This window comes from Berghia stephanieae, chromosome 1 (assembly GCF_034508935.2).
Source record: "Berghia stephanieae isolate SIO BIC M18660-M18661 chromosome 1, UCSD_Bste_1.3, whole genome shotgun sequence".
NCBI classification, from domain to species: Eukaryota; Metazoa; Mollusca; class Gastropoda; order Nudibranchia; family Aeolidiidae; genus Berghia; species Berghia stephanieae.
Window position 1 is genome coordinate 81,904,626 of NC_088360.1, and position 23,365 is coordinate 81,927,990.

At 36.5% G+C, this 23,365-nt stretch overlaps 1 protein-coding gene across 2 annotated transcripts; it reads left to right on the top strand.

The window, feature by feature from the left end:
* Positions 1-5,083: 5,083 nt before the first annotated feature.
* On the top strand, positions 5,084-21,935 carry LOC144958914 (zinc finger FYVE domain-containing protein 1-like). 2 transcript variants are annotated; one of them, XM_078891218.1, is made up of 11 exons: positions 5,084-5,948; positions 7,603-8,107; positions 8,421-8,635; positions 10,461-10,558; positions 10,838-10,952; positions 12,119-12,216; positions 13,010-13,124; positions 17,680-17,850; positions 20,296-20,455; positions 21,004-21,108; positions 21,474-21,931. In XM_078891218.1, the coding sequence occupies exons 1-11, from the start codon at positions 5,229-5,231 to the stop codon at positions 21,704-21,706; spliced, it is 2,535 nt and encodes an 844-aa protein (XP_078747344.1). In that variant the 5' UTR covers positions 5,084-5,228; the 3' UTR covers positions 21,707-21,931. The 2 variants fall into 2 exon arrangements, with proteins under 2 accessions (XP_078747344.1, XP_078747339.1); XM_078891213.1 differs by having other exon boundaries at positions 5,098-5,948; positions 20,296-20,467; positions 21,474-21,935.
* The last annotated feature ends 1,430 nt before the right edge of the window (positions 21,936-23,365 follow it).

Consider the following 23,365-nt stretch of genomic DNA (forward strand, 5'->3'; position numbering starts at 1 on the left):
CAGACTAACCTTTTAATGTTATTATTTAATGAGAACTAATCAAAAGAAATTTAAATGAATCGAAAAGTATACGTTAACAAGGCAATTTGATCAACGAAAATGAAGACATCAGAAAACGAAAGCAGCTGGCCACCAATACATTCAACCAACTCCAACATTTATGGAATAGAAATACCATAATCAGTGAGAATAAACGAATAGAGATTTACGAGGCATTGATTATTCTGATATTGACATATAATTGTAAAACCTGGGGCCTCACAAAAAAGAACTTAGAAAGTCTCGATTCATACCATCGCAAACAATTACGTCGCGTAATCGGAATCTATTGGCCAGGCACAAATACAAATGCTGATCTCTATGAAAAAAAAAAACAGGGTCCAACGACTGAGTACAATAATAACAGAATAGCGATGGATGCTATTTGGTCACATCTTACGTCGAGAAGACAATGCCAGCCCAAACTGCAATTACAGAATATTTCCTTCATGGCAACAAATATGTAGGGAGACCACCAACATCAATACTAGCTACCCTGAACCAGGATCTCTCTACATATCAGACATTTCTGGATTCAGATGGGGCCCAATTAATCCCCGAAGAACTAAGAAATACTGCAGTGTCCTCCGTACTAAAGTCACAACAGGGTCTTGGCATCCTCAAAACTCAGGCCCAGGACCGTGACCAATGGAAACAATTAAAAACATGGAGAGAGCAGCTATGTCAGTGACCATTAAAGTTATAGAAAACAAAAGGTCGATCTGCCCTATGTATATGAGTAACAATAAAATATATCACAGTGAAGGCAAAACTGTGTTATATATATATTTTAAAAAAAAACAACAAAAAACAAAACTTAATTGCTAGCCGGTTGCATTGCCCTATTCGGCGACAAATAAAAAGATGCGTGTATCGTAATATCACATCTCCCTCAAGGAGTGTGATAATAATTTGGTGCCTTGAAACTTATGCAATTAATCACTATCTACAAAAGGATAGTGATACTATCACTTGATGCGTGCCCTTGTGAAGAATATAGGTGCTTAAAGTGTCCCAAATATCGGGAGCCTCTGTGGTGTAATAGTCTGACCGGTAATCAGGAGGTCTGAGGTTCGATCCCCAGTCGAGGCAGACTGATTATTTGAGATTGTTTTTTTTTCCTTTGTTTGGCACATTTCATACATATTGAATATTGTTCAGATCTTTGTAACATAGGATCTTGTTTCTGCTCTGTAAATATTCTTTTTGTGCATTTCTTAAAAAAAAAAACAACCCCCCCCCCAAAAAAAAAAAAAAACAACAACAAAAAACCCACACACACACAAAAACCAACAACAACAAAGACCAACACCCCCCCCCCCCCCAAAAAAAAAAAAAAAAAAAAAAAAAAAACAAAAAAAAAAAAAACAACCAAAAAAAAAAAAACAAAAAAAAAAACAACAAAACAAAAACAAAACAAAAACAAACAAAAAAACCCAAACAAACAAACAAAAGAGACAGAACAGTTCCCCCCCCCCCCAAAAAAAAACAAAAACAAACAAAAACAAACAACAAAACAACAAAAAACAAAAAAAAAAAACAAAAACAAAAACGAATACACCTAAACTTTTATATAAGAGGAATTTAAACTACATACTCTCAAGCATTTTACAATAGATCCAATAAGAATCATTACAATGTTGGACGAGACATGATGCATGTAAGGTGCTTTTGCACTTTGAAATAACTTCTGTAATAATGATTCTTATTTTCTACCTTTTGGTGATGGTTTCAACTTGGTCTCTATGTTGGAATTTAGGCTGGGTATACATGAAAGTTGCCTGACACAAGTGTGATGCCGACTTGGTTTCTGTGTAAGGCTGAGTTACCTTAGGATGGACATAGAGGAAAGCTGCCTGACCTTAGGATAATACCATTTTCTGTTCGAGGCAGGGATACCTTGGAATGGAAATGGACGATCGTTGCTTGATCCAGTGAGTTGCCCGACACAAGTGTGATGCCGACTTGGTTTCTGTGTAAGGCTGAGTTACCTTGGGATGGACATAGAGGAAAGCTGCCTGGCCTTAGGATAATACCATTTTCTGTTTGAGGCTGGGTTACCTTTGAATGGAAATAGACGATCTTTGCTTGATCCAGTGATAAGGCCGTCTACAGCAATCCACAAGCCGTCCAGAGCCGTCTGGTGCCGTCCGGTAGCCATCTGAAACTGTCTGAACCTACCCAAAGTCCGTCTTGAGGCTTCCAGAGCCATCCAAATTTGGTCCGAAGGCCGTCCAGTGCCGTCTATAACCGTTTGAAAGCTGCCTGGAGCAGCCTGGAGCCGTCGCGAGATCGTATTATACATTCTGAAGCAATCCAGGGGCCCTATTACGCATTCTGAAGCCATACGGAGGCCCCTCAGAACCGTCCGGAGCCATACATATGCCTTCGAAAGCCATTGAAGCCACCCGTAGCCATTCAGAAGCTCTCTGGAACCTCTTAAAGTCATTGGGATCCGTACAGGGCCACCCAGCTGCCGTCTGAAGCATTCTGCCATCCGGAGGCCCTCAGAACCGTCCGGAGGTAGTCTGAATAGCTTTAGATTGCTTCGGTGGCCCCTGGACTGCTCCAGACGGCCTCCTCACGGTTCCAGATGTCATCTGAATGGCTCCGGGCGGCTCCAGATGGCCTCCGGATGGTTCTGAGAGCCTCCGGATGGCTTCCAAAGGCTCCAGACGGCACTCGGATGGCTCCAGGCATTTGACAGCGTCTGGGCAACTCCAGACGGTTTCTGGATGGCAACAGACGGTTCCAACGACCTCCGTGTTCTCAGATTCTGTTCTCTCTCTCTGTCTGTATTTTGTAAGCGTTTGAGTGTATCCTTCATCCGGATTCTTTGCTTGCTGGGTAAATGTCAAAAGAGACACATTGGTGGATTGTCTATGCAGGGGCGTGGCTCTATTGGTTCAAATGGTGCCTGGCACCACATCCATGTTTTAAAAATGGATAACAGCATTTTTTAAAATATATAAAACTGAGAAATGGTATATATCGCCTTTTATCAACAGTGCGAAACAGACTCCCTTTCTGTCACAACGCCTTCTACCCACGCTTTTCTCCCGATTCACACAGTCCGTTGATGACTGTCGTCAGCGACTGTGTACTATGGCTGAGCGAGTGACTAGATTTCCCCACTCAAACGATTCCAAGGAGCGGATCTTTGCTGGCTCCTTAAGGCTATTACTATAATGTACTATAATGTTGCCACATTGAATACCTGGCTCGAATTTTTACCATCTTCACATACGAGAAAAAACCCGCCTCAGGTGCCGAGGAATTTTTGCTCCAACTCTGTTGGACTGGGGAAAAATAGCTAATGTTGGTGATTTACGTCCTAGTCATAGTATGGTAACTTCGACCATCTTTATTATTATCGAAATCACGATTATTAACAAGTTCATTTGTTTCTCTCTCTGTGTCGTGATTATTGTATATATTAATTTATTATTATTATTATTATTATTATTATTATATTATTATTATTATTATTATTTTATTATTATTATTATTATTATTATTTATTATTATTATTATTAATTATTATTATTATTATATTATTATCATATCATCATATCATCATCATCATCATCATCATCATCATCATCATCATCATCATCATCATCATCATCATCATTATTATTATTATTATTATTATTATTGCTGCAAAAATTGATATGAAGGAATGTGAACGAGTTAAGTCAAACATTTCTTGATAGTGATGCTATATGCTAAATGCATGATCTTCGCGTGAATATGCGTGTTTGACTTTGTGTGTGTGTGCGTGCGCGTTCATCTCACATACACACACACACACACACAGATAGGTAGATAGATAGATAGATAGATAGATAGCTAGCTAGATAGATAGATAGATAGATAGATAGATAGAGAGAGAGAGAGAGAGAGAGAGAGAGGAGAGAGAGAGAGAGAGAGAGAGAGAGAGAGAGAGAGAGAGAGATCTTGTATGGTGTCATGTTTGATTTCCGAAGTGGAATGGGGCTGTTTCATGACGTAACTACAGTACTCTTTTAATAGGCCATGGGCTGTTTACATTCTTACGCTTTGTAAGTTTTGAAATTACCCTTTGTTCGATTGACATTCAATGTCTGCATGTGTCCCTTTAGCCATTTCCCCCAGTGTCCAAACTCCAATCAATATATTCGTTCGTGATTTATATAAACAAACTATTGAAAAGATTTGCAGGAATAGAAACATCACCATGCAAATTTACTTTACAAGCATGTAAGTTTTTTTTTCTTTCTTTTATATTTACACATGTAGCATGTGTAAGTCATTTTCGTCTGGCACCACTTTATACTGTAAGCATGCCACGCCGCTGTGTCTATGGAATATTCTGTTCCAAATTTGAACTATCTTGTCCCCCGTCACTTACTTTTGTAGTGCGTTTAATTTCAGATTTGTTACTTTCACCCATCATCTTCCGCTTACTTTTTTTTTCTGGCGCTGAAATAATCTAAAAGTGTCGCAAGCACCGTAAATCCTTAAAATACAAAAACAAAAAGTACAACCCTTTTAACTGGCGCTGAAATGACCGATGAGTGTTGCAAGCATTGGAAAACCCCTAAAAACAAAGGGCCTTTTCATCTCTCTTTTGTGTCCTTTCCAAGTTTCAGATAACGTCCATAGTTGACGTGTGAATGTATGCAGATCTGACATCCGAACCCACTTATGGGCCTAGTTTCACATTGTTGTAATGGACAATGTTTTGCAACCCCTTTAAAATTTCTTTTTTTAAAATTTCCATTACAACAATGAGCCCATAAAGAATTGGGTTATCAGACCTGCAAATAAGTGCACGTCGTACATAGACCATCCCTCTTCAAGCATCTCGCTGTATGTGTAATGGTAGCATGTCTGACCGGTAATCAGAAGGTCTGAGGTTCGATCCCCTGTCGAGGTAGACGGATTTTTTGGGGGTGGTGTTTTTTCTTCTATTTTTCTTTCTTGCTTTTTCTGGCACCTTTCAGTCACACTTGTTCATCTCTATATGTTAAAAATAGAAACATACATAACCGGAAATGCTAAATAAAGTAACGGAAAATCCCGTGGCAGTCATTTTTGTTTAGTAAACATTGGGTTTGAGTTTACTGGACCTACTGTTTTTCTTTGTGTTCATTTTATTGACTTTTCTTCGTTTCCAATATGACTGGACTAAAAATGTTTAAAACATGAAACCCAAAAGACTTAAAACTAGATCATCAATCAGATACTGTGAGGAGAAATATTCTTGCCCACTTTTAAATACACAAGCATATTACTTTTGTAAAGATTGCAACTCGTCGCAGTGCCAAGATTGCGAGAAAGACATCCATCGTAGAAAACTTGAATTTGATTTTCATCTTCGTGAGAAGCTTCCTGAGCCCCCCGAGTCGTTATTGTGTCAATCACATAAATTTAATTTATTTTGCTCCGAGAGAAATTACCAAGATCTATGGTGCAATAATTGCAGCACGTATTTTTGCTTTACTTGCTATGATAAGTACCACACAACTGAGAAGAAGAGGCAGCATATAAATGTTTCCCAAGCCTACCACAGAAAGAAATTGAGAGAAAATTTTATAAAAGAAGAAAGAGAAGCAGCATTACAATCGTTATCAAGCGATACTTATGAAGACGCTTTAACTGATACTATGATTAAACCTCATGCTCCCTTTTCTCTAGCAGACGACTCTCTAACATTTCTGTCCTTTCCCCAAGCTTCAGAGGACACAAATAACAGTATGGCTTTTCCATCTGCTAGCAACGGCAACAGCATCCATTCAGACCAAAGTGGCTCAAGTATCCCAGATATCTGCTTGCAAGTGGATTTATCTGGCACAAGACAAGAAGAAGACAATGACCCCATTGTCCAGGGTTTTATTCTAGTTGATGAGCACGAGGTGTTACAGGTGAGTTGAGTAAGCACATACAAACACAGTGGTAATCGCCTTAAAACGTCTAATTCACTAAAATTCTTCTTCTTCTTCTTCTTCTTCTTCTTCTTCTTCTTCTTCTTCTTCTTCTTCTTCTTCTTCTTCTTCTTCTTCTTCTTCTTCTTTTCTTCTTCTTCTTCTAGATTCGAGATGGATTGTAGCTGGATTGATTATTGATCAACCATGGAGTGCACACACTTTCAACAAGTGCTCACTGCGTTTTGTTTGGTTGATTTTTTTTTCCCTTACTATTTAATATTTTTTGTCCTTTTTGCTGATGGAGAGTCTATCCTTAAAATGTCCATTGTTTTGTATTGTTTAATTACGAAGTTGTTTTTTGTTGTTGTTTGCAAGTATTTAATGGTTCCAATTCCAGGCTTCGGGAAACACCATATCACTAGTATCTCTTAATTCTTGATGTATCTGATCATATCAGACAAAAAAATTCATGGCCCAGCTGATTAGCCAATAAAAGTGGCTCTTGTCCTATCTGCTTTCTCATTAGGCAGTGTTTAAGTACACGGTAACCGGGCACCTAGCCTCAGGATCTACGTACACGGTAACTGTTTTGCCGCTACAATACAAGCAATGGATGGACCTCGCTCTGTATGTGTGTGTGTGTGTGTGCGCGCGTGCGCGTGTGTGTTATTTAAAAAAAAATCAAATAATACAATTTAACCCATTAAAGGCGAGATTCAAGGTTACCGTGTATGAATGTTACCGTGTACGTAGATCATGAGGCTAGGTGCCTGGTTAGTAACGGAAATAATGATACCAAAATATATGCAATATTCCTCTTTATAACAAAGTTATGCATCTTTAATTGAACCCCCCTAAAACTTTTAGTAAAAGCGAACGGCAATTTCAAGTCATAACTTTCTTATGGGCGAGTTGGGTCACAATTTGACTCCCACTGCTGCTGCTGCTCACCAAACTGCCTAAAGTTACCATGTACGTAGACACTCCGTTCTCATTATTCTTTGATTAGCTGTAAGTGTCAACTTTAATTCTCCCCTTCTCCCTTAACAGCATTATTAATCAGAGAACGGACAGTATGTTACAAGTACTGCATAGCACAGGCATCATTGTGCACTCACTATCCAATAATTATTTAAAGTAGAATGTTTCCTGCTTTAAAGATACTTGTACTTGCAGTTGTAGCATATACATGCCATGAATCAAAATACTGGAATCCCGTCATAAACTGTGATTACATCCCAATAACCAATGAGGTCACTTTGAGTTTATATTGCTGGCTCTTGTATGATTTGGGGTCCCAATAGCTCAGTTGGTAGAGCACTCGCTGCACATGCAAAGGGACTGAGATCAATCTCAGGTGCAGTTGAGACTTTTTTGCACACCTCCCCCCCCTTGTCCACCCAGCAGTGAATAGGTAGCTAAGTCTGTTAGATTTGACAGAAAGTACTTTGCGATAGACTAGCGTGCTACCCAAAGGATAGTAAGCAATTGCTATTGTCTGTTTCATGCTATAGAAACTGGGATAATCTCTGGCTCCATGGGCCTATGGCTCTGAATGACTACTTTTACTTGTATGATTATCAATTCTATATATATTCTATTACTATATTTGCTATGAAAGTAGACTACTTGTGTGCTTTCTCTTTATCAGGTGAAGAATTCTGATGATTTCATTGAGAAATTGGGATGTGCCAAAGATGAGACATTTAAAGTTGTGTCTATATTTGGAAACACAGGAGATGGGAAATCACACACACTCAATCATGTATTTTTTGGAGGGAGGGAAGTTTTCCTGACCTCAACCAATCAGTCGTCCTGCACCATGGGTGTTTGGTGTGCTTTAAACTCCCAATTTAAAACCATTGTAATGGATACAGAAGGACTGCTTGGTTCATCGTCCAATGAAAACCAACGCACTCGTCTTCTTTTAAAAATCCTTGCTGTTTCGGACATTGTGATATATCGTACCAGAGCAGAACGCCTCCATAATGACATGTATGCTTTCCTGAGTAGTGCATCGAAAGCTTATTGCAAGCATTTTACCAAGGAGCTGGAACATGCCTCCAAAAAGTATGGCATTCCTGAATCAAGTCTTGGACCCACACTTGTCGTGTTCCAGGAAACAACTCATACTGAAGTTCTCAAAGGAACTCCTGGTAGGCTTTTTTGTTTTCATTTTGCCTTAAGTTTTTATTTTGGGCATTCAATATAAATATCTTGATTTTTAAAGGGAATTAAATTTTCCATCATTATGATAATGAAAATTATCATAAAATCATCATCATAATCGTCATCACAATCATAGTCATCGTCGTCATCATCATCATCTTCATCTTCATCATCATCATCATCATCATCATCATCATCATCATCATCATCATCATAGCTTTCTTCAATGTTCTCATCCACTTAATCTGATTTCTATCGATTTAGATATTGTGATAATTTTTTATTTTTTTTTACTGTCAGAACCAGTGAAGAAATCTGCTTCTGGTGTCCTTAGAGAGATGTTTGTGAAATCTGGCAACCCAATTGATGCCTTCAGGAATTTGTGTTATATTGGTGTCAAGACCACCAAACAACCCACTAAATTTGACACATTGCAACAGTGTCTCAACAGAGAACTTCAAGACAATTCTATTAGAGTTCCTCGCAAAGTGGAAATAATCTTTAATTGCCTAAAGGTGATAGTACTTATCGTAGAAAAAAATATTATTGGGCGAATTGTCTAGATGGAATTTTCTTTTCTCTATAAATTAATTTTTCAGAAATATTTATTTAAATTAGGTTATTAACGCTAAGCTTTATTATTTAATTATTATAAAATGTATTTATTATATATTATTATTTATTTTAATTTTAATGATTTTCTCTATTATTAAGTGTGCCATTATTTCTTAATTTGTTATGTAATTAAAACTTTTATAAATATTACTATTAATTATTATAGATTGGGTCTCTCTGACATCCCATGGGCAGAGATGTCACTAGCTGTATCTTCTATCCCTCTATGTTTTCCTTTTCCATGTTTCTCTCTCTCTCTATGTTCTGGATTGAGATTGATTGTTTTTTTTTGTTTTTTTTTCTGGTCCTGGCGGGGATGATAAACTGAGAGGGAAGCAGTTAAACATATAGTTATTATTTTTTTTTTTGAGAGAGATACTTTTTTCTTTGTGTAATATCCTTCTTAGCGGGATCCTTTATATATCCTTTGCTTGTACCTTGCTAGGACTTTTAGGTAATGTCAAAATAGGACACATTGGTAAATTGCTCTTGGAGTCCTTTGTTCCCCATTTGAATAAACCCACTTAATCTTACTTCTTCTTTGGTGCTTTTGGCTTCAAGTCTACAATTTTCCCATATCAACTTCCTTTTTACTTGTACTGAAATTGCCTAAGATTATGTTGCAAATGTCATGAAACTCATAAAAAGTAAATAACCAAATATACATCACTGTTGACAATATATGGGTTGCAAGAAAAAAACCTGAAAAAAATTTTGATGCTATTTTAATACGAGGTAGACATCAGAAATATTCACAAATTTGGGAGCAACAAGAACAAGACCATAAGTTAATACTTGCCAAGCTAAATAAAAAATGCTATTTTAGTTAAGAAACTATGCTGGTTATACTAAAGTCATTTGAAAATCACGATATCAAAGGTTTCTGAGGATGCGTCTTGTTTTAGCAGTATAGAGTTACTAGTGTGAGAAGTTCCCTGTCTAGATAAAAAACAAAATAACTGATCAAGATAGAATCTTTTATTTCTCCTAACAAAGTTACATTATTTTAAATACAAGCAGAAATCATATTTGATTTATTTACAAAGATGAATGGCCTACATTGAACCCTGACTTGAATGTAATGGACTACATGCAGCATTTAGTCATTGATGTTTTCTAAGGTTGGATTGTACAATGTTTTACACAAGAAAAATTAAAAGAGTAAATTCAAAATGCATTGGATCGACTCACTATTCAAACCATTATAAATATAAACCATAGATGACCAATTTGAAAAGCAGTGATACATGGGAAAATACAAGACGAAACAGTCATTAAGCAAAGTGAGGGATCGACAGATCACACCAATATTTGAGAATAAAGTCTAAAGCCTTCGATATGGCATTTGTGTGGTGTGTTATTGAAACAATCATGAAATAAAAAAATTTCAACGTATTTTCTCAAAAAATTTTGTATATATATTTCAATAAATAGGGTTGATTATAGTAAAATGTCAGTCTTGAATAATGTATAGTCTTCCGGTTTCAGGCTCCTAAACTTCTCCATTTTTTTTTTCTTGCACCCAATATATATAATATTAATTATGATGTCAGTGATTACATATAGATCTAAAATCACATTATCAATAACGTAAGTTTTAAAAGTAAAAACTCCAACGATGTTATCCCATACGTCATCAATTTACCATGGTCTTTACCATGCTTTTAAGATTTTAAGAATGAACATTAACATTAGCTTTTTATATATTATCTTCATCATATTCAGGCCTTAAATGACAAATTCAGTGACAAGATTGAGGTCCCTCAGCTCAACACATTCCCTGATCAGTACTTTACATGTACCAGCAAATGTCTAGCCTGCAGGTATAAGAACATTTCCTTCGTTAAATCACAAAATCGTTTCTGTAACTTTTTACAAATTTATGATAGCTGATCGTTTTTATAATTTAAGTGACATTCAAGCACACATTGTTTATTAACACCAATCATGTCATTTAAAAAGAATATTTCGATTTCATTGATGTTGTCTTTAAGTAGGAAAAAAAATTAGGTTGATTTGATGTGACACATTGTCTTGAATTTTATTTCACAATCTTAAGAAAGTTCACTTTGTTTTCATGGATGTTTTTTCTTCTTCCTCAGTTCTCGATGCACATTGAGTATGAATCATGATACGGAGTGTGAGCCTCATGATCCTGGTTCTAATATTTTGTGCAAGTACCAGAATCAATTAGGAAACAAAGTTTTTATGTGCAAGGTAATTTTTGGTCATTTATTCATTTTTAAAAAAATGAAGACGGCATTATGCTTTCAAATAGTTATTTTTTTTGTTCTACCTTTTTTTTCTCTTCTTTTTTCTCTCTTTTTTTCTAACATTTGTTCCTGTCATGCTTATGGATTTCTTTTACTATCTATAGGTACATCTATTGTAGTGAATCAAAATTAAAACATCACACGATAGAATAGTATCCTATGCACTTTTGTCTCTCATAAAATCCAGCTACTTGATTTAAAAAAGTTTGTTTACAGGAATTCATGTGTTTATAATGATTTAAACAGATTTTTAAATAATTTGGTTTATGCAAATTGAAAGATTTCATCCCCCCCTCCCCCCCCCCCTGCATTTATTTAATTTTTCTGTTGATGATGAGGGTTTGAAAAGAATAAAAAAGAATTAAAAAGTGACAAGATAAAAAACCTGTTCTCATCATAACTTCTATAGGATTATGTAAAAATTATCTCTGCTAAAAATATGAAGTTAAACGTTTGACTGATTTTGCTTTATATGATGATGCATTTGCAAGGTTCTTTTTGAAATTAACTGTTACGCATAATAAAAAATACTTGTCATTGAAGCTAGATGTAAAAAAGATAATTAAAAAATTGAGCCTTCATATAACGCAATATCCACTACATGCTCAGAGCTCTTTACAAGGGGTCATAACCCACAGGAACAATTCATATGTAGAAACATGACGTCTTTTAGGTGATGGTACAATTTTTTACCCAACAGAGGCAATGCTGTTAACAGTCAGGTACTTGTTTTACATCTGTTTATGGTGAGAGAATGTTTGTAAAGAGCCTTTTCCAAGGACTCAACTATGTGCCACTAAGAGCAAGACACAAAACCAAGACCTTCTGATCCGAAGTCGAGTATCATACAGCAAGACAAAATATACTCATATGTAGAAAATAGTTTTTCGTGAATGAATTTAGTTAAATACTCATTATTATTATTATTATTATTATTATTTATTATTATTATTATTATTATTATTATTATATTATTATTATTATTATTATTATTATTATTATTATTATTATTGTCTTCTTTGCCTTCATCAGGATGATTATTATTATCTTTATCATTATCATCATCACTATCATCATCAAATGTACACACTTTTCATCCATTTAACCCAGACTTGCTTGAAGAACAAACAGAGGGTGATCGTAATACCTAAAACATCCTCCTCATCGGATAACTCTTTTATGGGGTTCACAAAGTATATCTGGTCAGGGTAGGTAATCTGAATATTTTTAGAGTTTGTCATTATCTTCCATTTGTATTTTTCTCGCCTTAGATCATTTATTGAGAGAGGCAGTCAGATGTTAAAGGTCTTTAAAAAAATACCCTTTTAGATGGATTCTTTATGTAAAATACATCTTTTCATTTATTCCTGTAATTAACCTGGTAGTGCTAAAATTTCATATAATCGAATTCAAGTCATTTGTTGGGCTCTCTTTTGTTGCACTGATACATAATGCTTCACTACCAAGGGTCAGCCACTCAATCACACCTGAGTCAAGTGGTGTGTAATTTGTTTAACATTGCTGAACAGACTACAGTTGAAGCAAAACAAAGCTGCGTGCATAATTACAATGACAAAGCTCGGGGACCATAATAATGATAATAATGTGTGGCAGAGCCTTACCCAAAGAGTTTGCTATCAATGTCACACAGTGCAGTCACTGATCATACTCCCTGATGCTTAACTTTGTTGCAAGACAAACAGTAGTTGTCCATCAGAGCCGGAATTTATCCCTGTTTTAGCGTGAAATGGATTATTGTAATTGCTTGCTACCCTTTGGATAGGCTGCTAATCCATTGCAAAGTACTTTCTGCCAGATCTAATAAATCCAGCTACCCAATCACTGCTGGGTGGACAGGGGGAATGGGGGTCAGAAAATATTCTTGAATGCACCTGGGATCGATCACCGTCTCATTGCGAGTGAAGCGAATGTTCTACCAATTGAGCTAACAGGACCTTATAAGACAAGCAAGTGATAAAGAATTTCTTCCTGTGTCCACAGTTATGTGTATGAGTGCTCAAACTGTGGAATCATCTACCGTAGCAGAGAACACTGGTATGGGAATGAGGATGAAGAGAAAGTTCTCCACGTAGAATTCAGACATGTGTGGCCACAGGTAGGTTGGCACATTTGTCCCACCATAAATTATTATATCTATCCATGCTTCTATTATTTGAACTTGTAGACCTGCCTTTTATAGAGATGTAATCGGTAAATAATAATAATAATAATAATAATTTTTTTTTTGGGAGGGGGTGGGGGGGGGGGGGGGGGGGGAGGTCAATTTGGCTTTATTTTTCTCTAGATTCAGATTTTTATACTTAATTTTTTATCAACGTAATAAGGCAGGGTGGGTAGTGGGGCAGATTGAGATCTGTCAATAGGAGTAGTAAGGCGTCTCCTTCCCTCCACTAGCCTGCGGGAGGTCCTTGGGCAAGACCGAGTACCCGCAATGCCCCCCGAACAGGGTTACGTGAAGTCGCGCCAGGCAGGCGATGGATGGGGACGGAGAGCAGCTGAAGGAGCTTCAGAACTGGTCTCTTCTTCAATGTGCTAGGCAGAGGATATCCTAGGGATACAATGGCTGGGACACACGTCCTGTAAGGACACTGCTCTCTCACAGAAAGCAATGGCAAACTACTGTGAGTAAACCTGCCACGGAAACCCGAATGAAGAAAAGCAAAACAATTAACGATATGAGACCTGGTAATGAGACCCCCAAGTTAGATTGGTCTCCAAAGCGTATTGGGGAAGAACCTGACGCCGGCGGGAGTACCAGCCTAGTTGATGAAGGCATAACGCCTGACTGTACAGACCTGGGAAAGAACCGGAATACATGGTTAAAACGGAACTACCTCATAGGAACTTGGAACATAAGAAGTATGGCAGCCGGTAAACTCAACACCATCATCAATGAAGCAGAAGAAAACAAAATAGACATTCTGGACTGTCGGAACACAGATGGGCTGGAAGTGGACATTTCACAACCATCTGCGGAGGAAGGATAATTTACTCAGGAAGGGAAAAATCTGGACAAAGCGGTGTGGCAATCTATCTCGCAAAAACAACAGTCAACAGCCTCATTGGATACAAACCAGTGAGTGATCGCATTGTTAGCATTAGACTCCAAGGTCAAGCTAAAAACATCACGTTTATTCAAGTTTACGCACCAACAACTGCTGCAACTGAAGAAGCAATAGAGAATTTCTATGATGCCCTACAAAAGGAAGTGGACAACAAAGATAAACAGGACATATTAATAATCGCTGGTGACTTTAATGCCAAGGTAGGACGAAAAAAGAACAGTGAAGAAGATGGAATCATTGGAATATCTGGACTAGGGGAAAGAAACGAAAGAGGCGAGACACTCATAGATTTTGCAATGGCAAATCAACTTGCAATAAAAAACACCATGTTCAAAAAACATCCAAGAAGACAATTTACGTGGACATCGCCAGATGGAAGAACAAAAAACCAAATTGATTACATCATGATTGAAAAAAGATGGAACACCATAATTCAAGACGTCACGACCAAACCAAAAGCAGACTGTGACACAGACCACGAACTTTTGATATCAAAACTGAAACTGAAGCTTAAATAGAAGAAAAAAGTTACAAGACCTATTAGATACGAAGTTGACAGTATCAATGAAGAATTTGCGATTGAAGTAAAGAATCGTTTCCAACTGCTACTTCAAGATATCGAGGAAAAGGAACCGGATGAGATCGCAAATGAGACAAAGAAAATATACTTGGAATCCGCTGAAAAACACCTTCCTAAAAAACGGGGCAAAAAACAACCATGGATGAGTGAAAATACACTAAACAAAATCAAAGAGAGGAAAGACGCAAAGACGACTCATGGCACTCATAGCAATGTATACAAAGAGATAGCTAAGGAAGTGAAAAAACTGTGCAGAACGGATAAGAAAGAATATCTCATGAGAAAATGCAGAAAAATAGAAGACCTTCAGAGAGAAAACAAGACCAGGGAAATGTATGATGAAATAAAAACCATCACAAAAAGTTTTCAATCACGAATAGGGGTGATAAAAGATGAGCAAGGTAAACCCCTCACAGAAGCAGAAGACATAGCAAATAGGTGGAAAAGATATTGTGAAGATATGTACACAGAAGACCAAATAAACGAAATCCAACCTTTGCAAAACAACATGCAAAATGAAAACGAAGAATCTAGCTTACCACCTCTAAAATCTGAAATAGAATGGGCAATTAAATCACTTAAAGATGGGAAAAGTCCAGGTTGTGACAACATTCAAGCTGAGATGATAAAAGCAAGCGAAGATGAAGGAGTTGAAGTATATCTAAGACTTTGTACGAAAATTTGGGAGAAAGAAATTTGGCCCTCAGATTGGAGGAGAGCAATTTTTATACCATTGCCTAAGAAAGGAGACTTACAACTATGCTCCAACTACCGAACAATATCACTCATCAGTCATGCAAGCAAAATCCTTCTAAAAATTATCATGAACAGGATTGAACGTAAACTGGAAGAAGAAGTCAGTAACACCCAGGCAGGTTTTAGAAAAAACAGAGGGACAAGAGACCACATATTCAATTTGCGTCAAATTATTCAGAAGCATCGAGAAGTAAATTCTGGCCTCCACACTTGTTTTATAGACTATTCGAAAGCTTTTGATTGTGTTAATCATGAGAAACTATGGGAAACTCTCCTGGAGATGAACTTTGATCCTAGAATTAGAAACATGATAAGATCCCTCTATGAGAACCAACAATCAGCGGTACAACTAGAAAGCGGAACAACAGAATGGTTCAAAGTTACAAAAGGAGTAAGACAGGGATGTATTCTATCACCCCATTTGTTCAGCATTTACACTGAAGGTATAATGCGAGATGTGGAAAACGATGTCAGGAGAAGTAATTACAACGAACCTAAAATGCAAGGTCTACCCATAAAAGATCTGAGGTACGCAGACGACACTGCACTATTGTCCACAACACCGGGGGGACTAGAGAATCTAATAACATCTGTAAAGGAACATAGCGAGACCAAAGGCCTTAAGCTGAATATAAAGAAGACCAAAATCATGAATACTGACAAATGCAAAACAGATGCCATCATAAAAATCAATGGAGAAGAAATAGAAAGAGTAAAGAATTTTGAATATCTTGGAGCCAGGATTGAGTACAACGGGAAATCGGCCCCAGAGATCAGGAGGAGACTAGCAATGGCAAGATCAAAGCTAGAAAAGATGAATAATATCTGGAAAGGGCAGTGCATTCAAACAAAAATCAAAATCCTCAAAAGTGTTGTTTTCCCAACTGCAACATATGGATGCGAAGCATGGACTATCAGCAAAGCAGAGAGCACAAAGATCACAGCTTTTGAAATGGCATGCTACAGAAAAATACTCAGAATATCATGGACTGAAAAACAAACAAACAAAGAAGTCCTGAGAAGGATCGGAATAAAATCACCAATTCTTCTTCAAACTGTAAAGAAATTGAAACTAAACTATTTTGGCCACACGACTCGCCACGAATCATTAGAAAAGCACATTCTGCAGACAAGGGTAGATGGCAAGAGAGGAAGAGGTAGACCAACAAGAAGCTGGGAACAAGATATATGCGAATGGCTGGGAATGACAGCAACTCAAGCAAGTAGACTGGCGGAAAACCGTAATATGTTTCGCAAGAAAGTTCGGGAAGCAACGTCCTACGCAGGATCAGCTGACTAGATGATGAATAAGGCAGTGTCTACGTACACGGTAACTGGGCACCTAGCCTCAGGATCTACGTACACAATACAAGCTATGGATAGACCTCGCTCTGAATGTGTGTTCGTGTGTGTTATTTTAAAAAATCAAACAATACAATTTAACCCATTAAATGCGAGATTCAAGGTTACCTTGTATAAATGTTACCGTGTACGTAGATCCTGAGGCTAGGTGCCCGGTAATGAAAATAATGATTATGATACCAACATATCTGCAATATTCCTCTTTATAACGAAGTTATGCATCTTTAATTGAACCCCTCTAAAACTTTTAGTAAAAGCGAACGCAATTTCCAGTCATAAATTTCTTATGGGCGAGTTGGGTCACAATTTGACTGCCACTGCTCACTAAACTGCCTAAAGTTACCGTGTACGTAGACACTCTGAAATAATAAATGTGATTATTTTACTCAGAACTAGATATAATGTCTTCATAATGAACTTTGCCTCTCAACAATTTTAAAGTATTTTGAATTGACAACTCAATATTCTGAAAATCTAGTTTTATTGGTTTATAAAGTTTTTTTTTCTATCTAAGTCGCACCTACCCCCTCCCCCAGCCAACCATACAAATATTTTCTGAACATGGAAACTTACTTTATTATTTATTTAACCCTCTTCATTGCAACTGAAAAATAAGACACACTAAATGTTCCTCTTCCCGATCATCCAGTTCAGTACATGCTGGAACTTGGCAACCTCTCTTCTTCTTCAACAGATCTTCGTCAGGTACTAAACTGCCTCTTTTTCTCTTGCTTAGTTGAAGGCTGGGTAGGGGGTTGAGTATCTTAATGATTTGTAAGACAATCTTGTGTACATTTGAGAAATCTTTCTCAGCCACCTCCAGTACTCTCATTTGTTTTGTTTCCAAAAATAGTTATATTAGTATTTTTTTTTCTTCAAACTATAAGGGTCCGGCAGTGTTAGATGGGACGCACAATGCAGCCAGGAAAGTTCTGGAAGGATTTGAATTGGTAGCAGATGCCATTAGCAGTGTTAGCCTGAAGCCCACCAAGATTCTGTCAGAGTGGACGGCGGATCAAATAAACCCATCATACTGGGTTCCAAACTCTGAAATCACGGTAAAAAAAAAGAAAAGAAAAAAAAAGAGCTTTATACAGCGCAATATCCACTAAATGTGCTCAAAGCGCTTTACAAGAGGTCCCTGGTCAACAGCAACATTTAACATGTAGGACGGGACATGACGCCTGTTAGGTGATATTACAATTTTCAGACAAAGACAATGCTGTTAACGGCCAGGTACTCATTTTACACCTGAGTACAGTGAGAGAATGTGAGTAAAGAGCCTTTTCCAAGGACTCAACTATGCGCCGAGAGCGAGGCTCGAACCCAGGACCTTCTGATCCGAAAGCGAATGTCATACCACAAGACCACATAGCCGCACAAACAAAAAACACCAAAAAAACCCCAACAGATATACCTTCTTTTTAAAAATGAAATACCCTTAGCATTATGAATGAAGATTTGGGAAAATAATACTTTTTAAAAAAAAATTTGTCATTTCTTTTGTTTTGAAGATTCATTTTCGTATTCAGTTGGTCGTCAAAGCTATTTCTTTCTTTCTTATTCTTCTTGTGTGTACGTTTTTATAACTTGATGATACTTGAAGAATGTCAAGCCAATGTTGCGAGTGGGCAATCATAACATTCAACATTTTGATTTTACTTGAATTTTACCTGGGTGGATATTACCGGACGATACCAGACTTAATTATTATACTGTATTAGTACTACAGTATTTTCCAGCCTCAAGTTTTTTCCTCTGATCTCGTTTCTGTGACTTAAAGCTCAGTGCAGTGAATACTAGTATTTTTCTTTGTCCTTGTCAGCCAATTGTGTAGATCTCATGGCTGTTCTTATTGTAATGTAATTGTAATGAATAAATGAAGAGTGAGATTACCCATTGCTCATGCTCATATTTTTTCCTGGTTCATGTCAGTCAAGTATGTAGGCTTCATGACATTGTAACAAATTAACAGTTACTGAAATCTCACATCAGTTTCTCTTGGCCCATTGAAATAATGTGTGGCTTATACACCGGAGTGCCTTATCGTAGGATGAAGTTGATTTTTTTTTTTTAATGGGGGGTTCATCTTATAGTCTGGAAAATATGGTAGTTGAGAGAGAGAGAGAGAGAGAGAGAGAGAGAGAGAGAGAAAGAGAGAGAGAGAGAGAGAGAGAGAGAGAGAGAGAGAGAGAGAGAGAGAGAGAGAGAGAGAGAGAGAGAGAGAGATTCATTTCAACTGTATACGGTGTTGTGGCGAAAGGTCACAGATCTTTTGTTATTAATGTGAATTATGTTGAAAATTGCCATTACGTTTAGATAAGTTATCACGGAGAGGTGCTTAGATATTAACATTCATCATCATTCTTCAATTGTTATTAAATGTACACTGTTTGGTATGCCATTTTTATTTACAAGTTTATGATTTGAATAAATGATCAACCGAATTTTATTATTAAAAGCAAAAAATCAAGAAGTGCAAAGGGCGATGGTTATAACTACACATTTGCCAATTTCAAAACATTACACATTTTATTCACATCATAGTGGTGTCCAATTACACAGTTGTTCTTTTAAAGAGAAATTGATGAATGGTGTTGGAGACTGAAAATTGAACATTATCTGAAGAGATGCAGAGATGACCAACAATCATCATCTCACGTGTATTTCAATATCATTTTTATCCTACTTTCTTTATCAGATGTTTCCATGGACCCTTATGAATTTGATATCAAAATCATTTCACAATACATCCATCTCATATGTATAAAAGTATATTAAAAAAAAAAAGACGTCATATTTTATATACTTTCACATGAACTGAGGCAGTGTCAATATTTAGAGATATCTTGAGGATGGTCTATAATTAATAGGGTTGAATATTTATCAAAATTAATATGTCTAAACATGGTAAATCAAGGTCTTACTCTCACATTTATTACCTGAATTTAGAAGAGAGATAAGAGATCTTGGAATTTGCAAGTTTCTAGTGTCTCCAAGTATTTGCCATATTTTTAATGACAAAACTCGATTGCTTAGAGTTGATTGCCCGAATGAAGTCCTCATTGGAAAGCAAAACCCTATTTAATAATAATAATATATGCTAAACTATATAGCGCTTACTCCGAACACCAGATCAAGCGTATTAATCTCAATACTATGTTCTCTCATACCTTCCCCTTTTTTCCTTTGCATGCAATAGTCGTTGCTGTTGATAGGATGGATGGTGTCTTGACTTGATTAGAATGTGTTGAACTTTTGATGTATGAAAATGGTAGTCTTCACTAGTCGGTGGTTTGATTTTTACCCTTTTTATGTTGAGGTAAACTGTTATATAACGAAAGAAAAACAAGTTGGTAATTCTATTTAAATGGTTAACAAATCTTTCTAATCATGCAATGAGATGGATATGAAATCTGAATTTTTAAAAAAGTGGATAAAATTAAATCAATAGGCGAGACATGTCATAAATGTATTCCTTCTTTGTTTCTCTAATTCTTCAGAAATGTTGTTCATGTGAAGAGTTGTTTACTTGCAATGAACAGAAGCATCACTGCCGCGCCTGTGGCAAAGGGTTCTGTTCTGAATGTTCCAGCAAACAGAGGCCAGTTCCAGAGCGAGGATGGGACCTGCCTGTCCGTGTATGTGATAAGTGTTATTCAGGTAAAGGCCAAGGTATGGATGGTGTCTTTTTTTACAAAACTTAATCCTCTTTGATCCTCCTACCCTGCCATCTTTATCCTGTGTGGGTTTGTACATTTATTAAATTCTTGAACTTAAGAACAAAATTCAAGACTTAAAAAAAAACAACCGAAAATTGAAATTATTTTGTTGATTTTATATCATTTCGTCCTTCACACAAATTTGTTTTCACCTTTTAAAATATAACAGTTATGAGTCATAAAAATGCTAAATAAAATAAAACCATATAGTTTATCATTCATTATATTAAAGAAGAAAGATAGTTTGTATTTTTTGATTGGGGAATTTATCCTTTAAAAAATTCTTGAAATAAATGTTTTGAATTTTGTTTTTATTCTTGATTAGATTTATGAATCTTTAAGCCCTTTGCGCAACCCAAACCCAATTGTTATTTTCATTCAGCTTTTCCACATAATATACTTTCACTATTTACTTAGCTGAGTTCATACATTTCATCAGCAGCAAAGCTTTCATTAGCTCTATCTCTCTCTTTCCTCACCACTTTCTAGATGAAGAGGTAGACTTTGTTAAAGAGCCTCTGACTGCAAGAAAGGTTGGTGAAGCAGTAACCTCTGCTGTTGGAGCTGTGACTTCTGTGTTCAATTATCCTCTAGGTAAGGGATTTTTAAAACATATTACGAGTGACCAATGTGAGAAATAGGCTTTGTTTGTTTTGATGATGTTTTTGATGAAAACCATATGTAATTATTAATATGTTTTGATAAAATAGTTGAGAATTTGGGAGGTGAGAAATTGTGTAAGAAAATTTCACTGTTTTAAGTTTGCCATTTGAAGCCTCAAAGGTAATAGAGGTTTTTATCATTATGAACAGAATTGTCTCAATTTATGATTGATGTGAAATAACAGTCATCTCCATAATCAGAAGTCTGTCATAAACATGATATGTTTATTTAAAAAAAGCCAAATCTACCATTTTTTACAAGTTGTACCACTTCTTGCTGTCCTCAAACTCAATCAGGAATGATGAAGAACTCAGCTCGTCCAAGCTACTGGGTCCCTGATGACGAAATCACGTCATGTTGCGTGTGTAACAACAAGTTTGGTCCACGTCTTTCCATTCATCATTGTCGTGCATGTGGCCAAGGGGTGTGTGAAGAATGCTCCCCCGGCAAACGCACAGTTCCTTTCAGGGGATGGGATTATCCTGTCAGGGTTTGCACCAAGTGTGAGAAGAAAACAGACCATTTTTGATTCAACGTTTTATAGTTTATACAGTAAAAAAAACTATAATGAAATTGAATGTCAGCTCTACAAATGGGTGTCCCATTTATTGGCAATATGAACAATCAGTAAATTAGATAGACAATCAGATGATAGATGTGAAAAGAGAGGTTGTCGAATTTCAATAGGTCGCATTGCTGATAAAGGGGTATCCATATTGTCTACATTATTATATTAAAAAAAAAAAAAAAAAAATTAAGCTTATATTCAACTTCATCAATGTTTTTACTTATTTTTGGTCTGAGCAGCAACATCTGCATAATAGTTTCAGTCGTGATTTCAGTTTAAATTTATTGATTTACAATCATTGAAATGATGAGCAATGATAGAAAGCTGTACTTCTTGCATATACATACTCTACCATCATGAATACAAAATATGGAATGCAATATCCTGGGATCGAAGGTACATTGATCTCTAAAATTTTTTAATATGACAGTTATGATAATCAAATCTTCAAAAATTGTTTGTTTATTCACATCTGAAAATGGTGTATAATGCAATGCCCGATAAGAGAAAACAAAATTTAAGAAAACTTAAATTAATTAAAAGCAACTGGGGATTAATAGACATACACTCCAACACTGTTTCCTCGAACTCCTTGTGACATGCAAAAAAGTTTGAGGGGGGAGGGGATTGGCAGTTAGGCTCAGCGATATGGTCTTAGCTTCAAATCTGCAAGATACTAAGTTCGATTATTCACCGCATTATGTGGCCTCCATCAAGCTACCTCTCCATAGCTTAATTTGTGGTGCTGAGCTGTGGTTGACACCTGGGCTATTCCATTCTGCCCTTGTGATAGACCCTAAGACAAATCTCCACTTGAGGATGAATATAGGGAACTTTATTATTTATTAACTTTATTGCCTATATTGAGGGAGATAAGATTATATATATTATGTTACAAGAGGTTGGTGTGGGCGTGTGTGCTGGGGGGGTTGCTGTATCACAACATTCATTTACTGTCATAGTCAAGCATTAGCAAATTATGGTGCGTGGTATTGAACTTAGAACGAATGGGGAAGTGATAAGAATGATGATGGAATGTGTGTGTGTGTGTGTGTGTCTGCCAGTCTGCGTGCGTATCATACTGTATACATACACATGCAGTTTAAACAGATACACACATACATAACCGTCAATGTCACATTAAATCATCAGTTGTCGAAACCACAGGTTAGGTTTTTAAAAAATCCTTCAACTAATTTTTACACTGGCTGGCTGAATTAGTTTGAGGAAACCGTGTTCAGGGTGAAAATTAGTTCAAGGAAGTAATGGAATGATAACCAAAAAATAATAAGGTAAAAATTCGGGTCATTCGAATGAGTTGGAGGAAACCATGCTGGAGTGTACTACCATTACGTTGATAAATAAACAAATGAATAGATAAATAAATCTGAACATTGATATAGAGCATTTCCACAACATCCTCAGTGTGCTCCACAATGCTTCATATATTCCCGCAGTAGGTCATATGGAACCATGTTTCTATTTCATACTGTACCAGTTGCGTGTTTGGCTCCTTTTTGTACTAACACTAACATTCTTACAACATCCGCCACTGTCTATAGCCAGGTACTCATTCACACTATTGAGTTTATCTATATGGTAATTTCCTATATCCTTTTT

Bases quoted from the DNA above. Each gene is read 5' to 3' on its own strand.
- LOC144958914 (XM_078891213.1), top strand. From the start codon at position 5,229: ATGAAACCCAAAAGACTTAAAACTAGATCATCAATCAGATACTGTGAG. The intron at 8,636-10,460 runs GTGATAGTACTT...CATCATATTCAG, and splicing joins TAATCTTTAATTGCCTAAAG to GCCTTAAATGACAAATTCAG. The intron at 20,468-21,003 runs GTATGGATGGTG...ACCACTTTCTAG, and splicing joins TTATTCAGGTAAAGGCCAAG to ATGAAGAGGTAGACTTTGTT.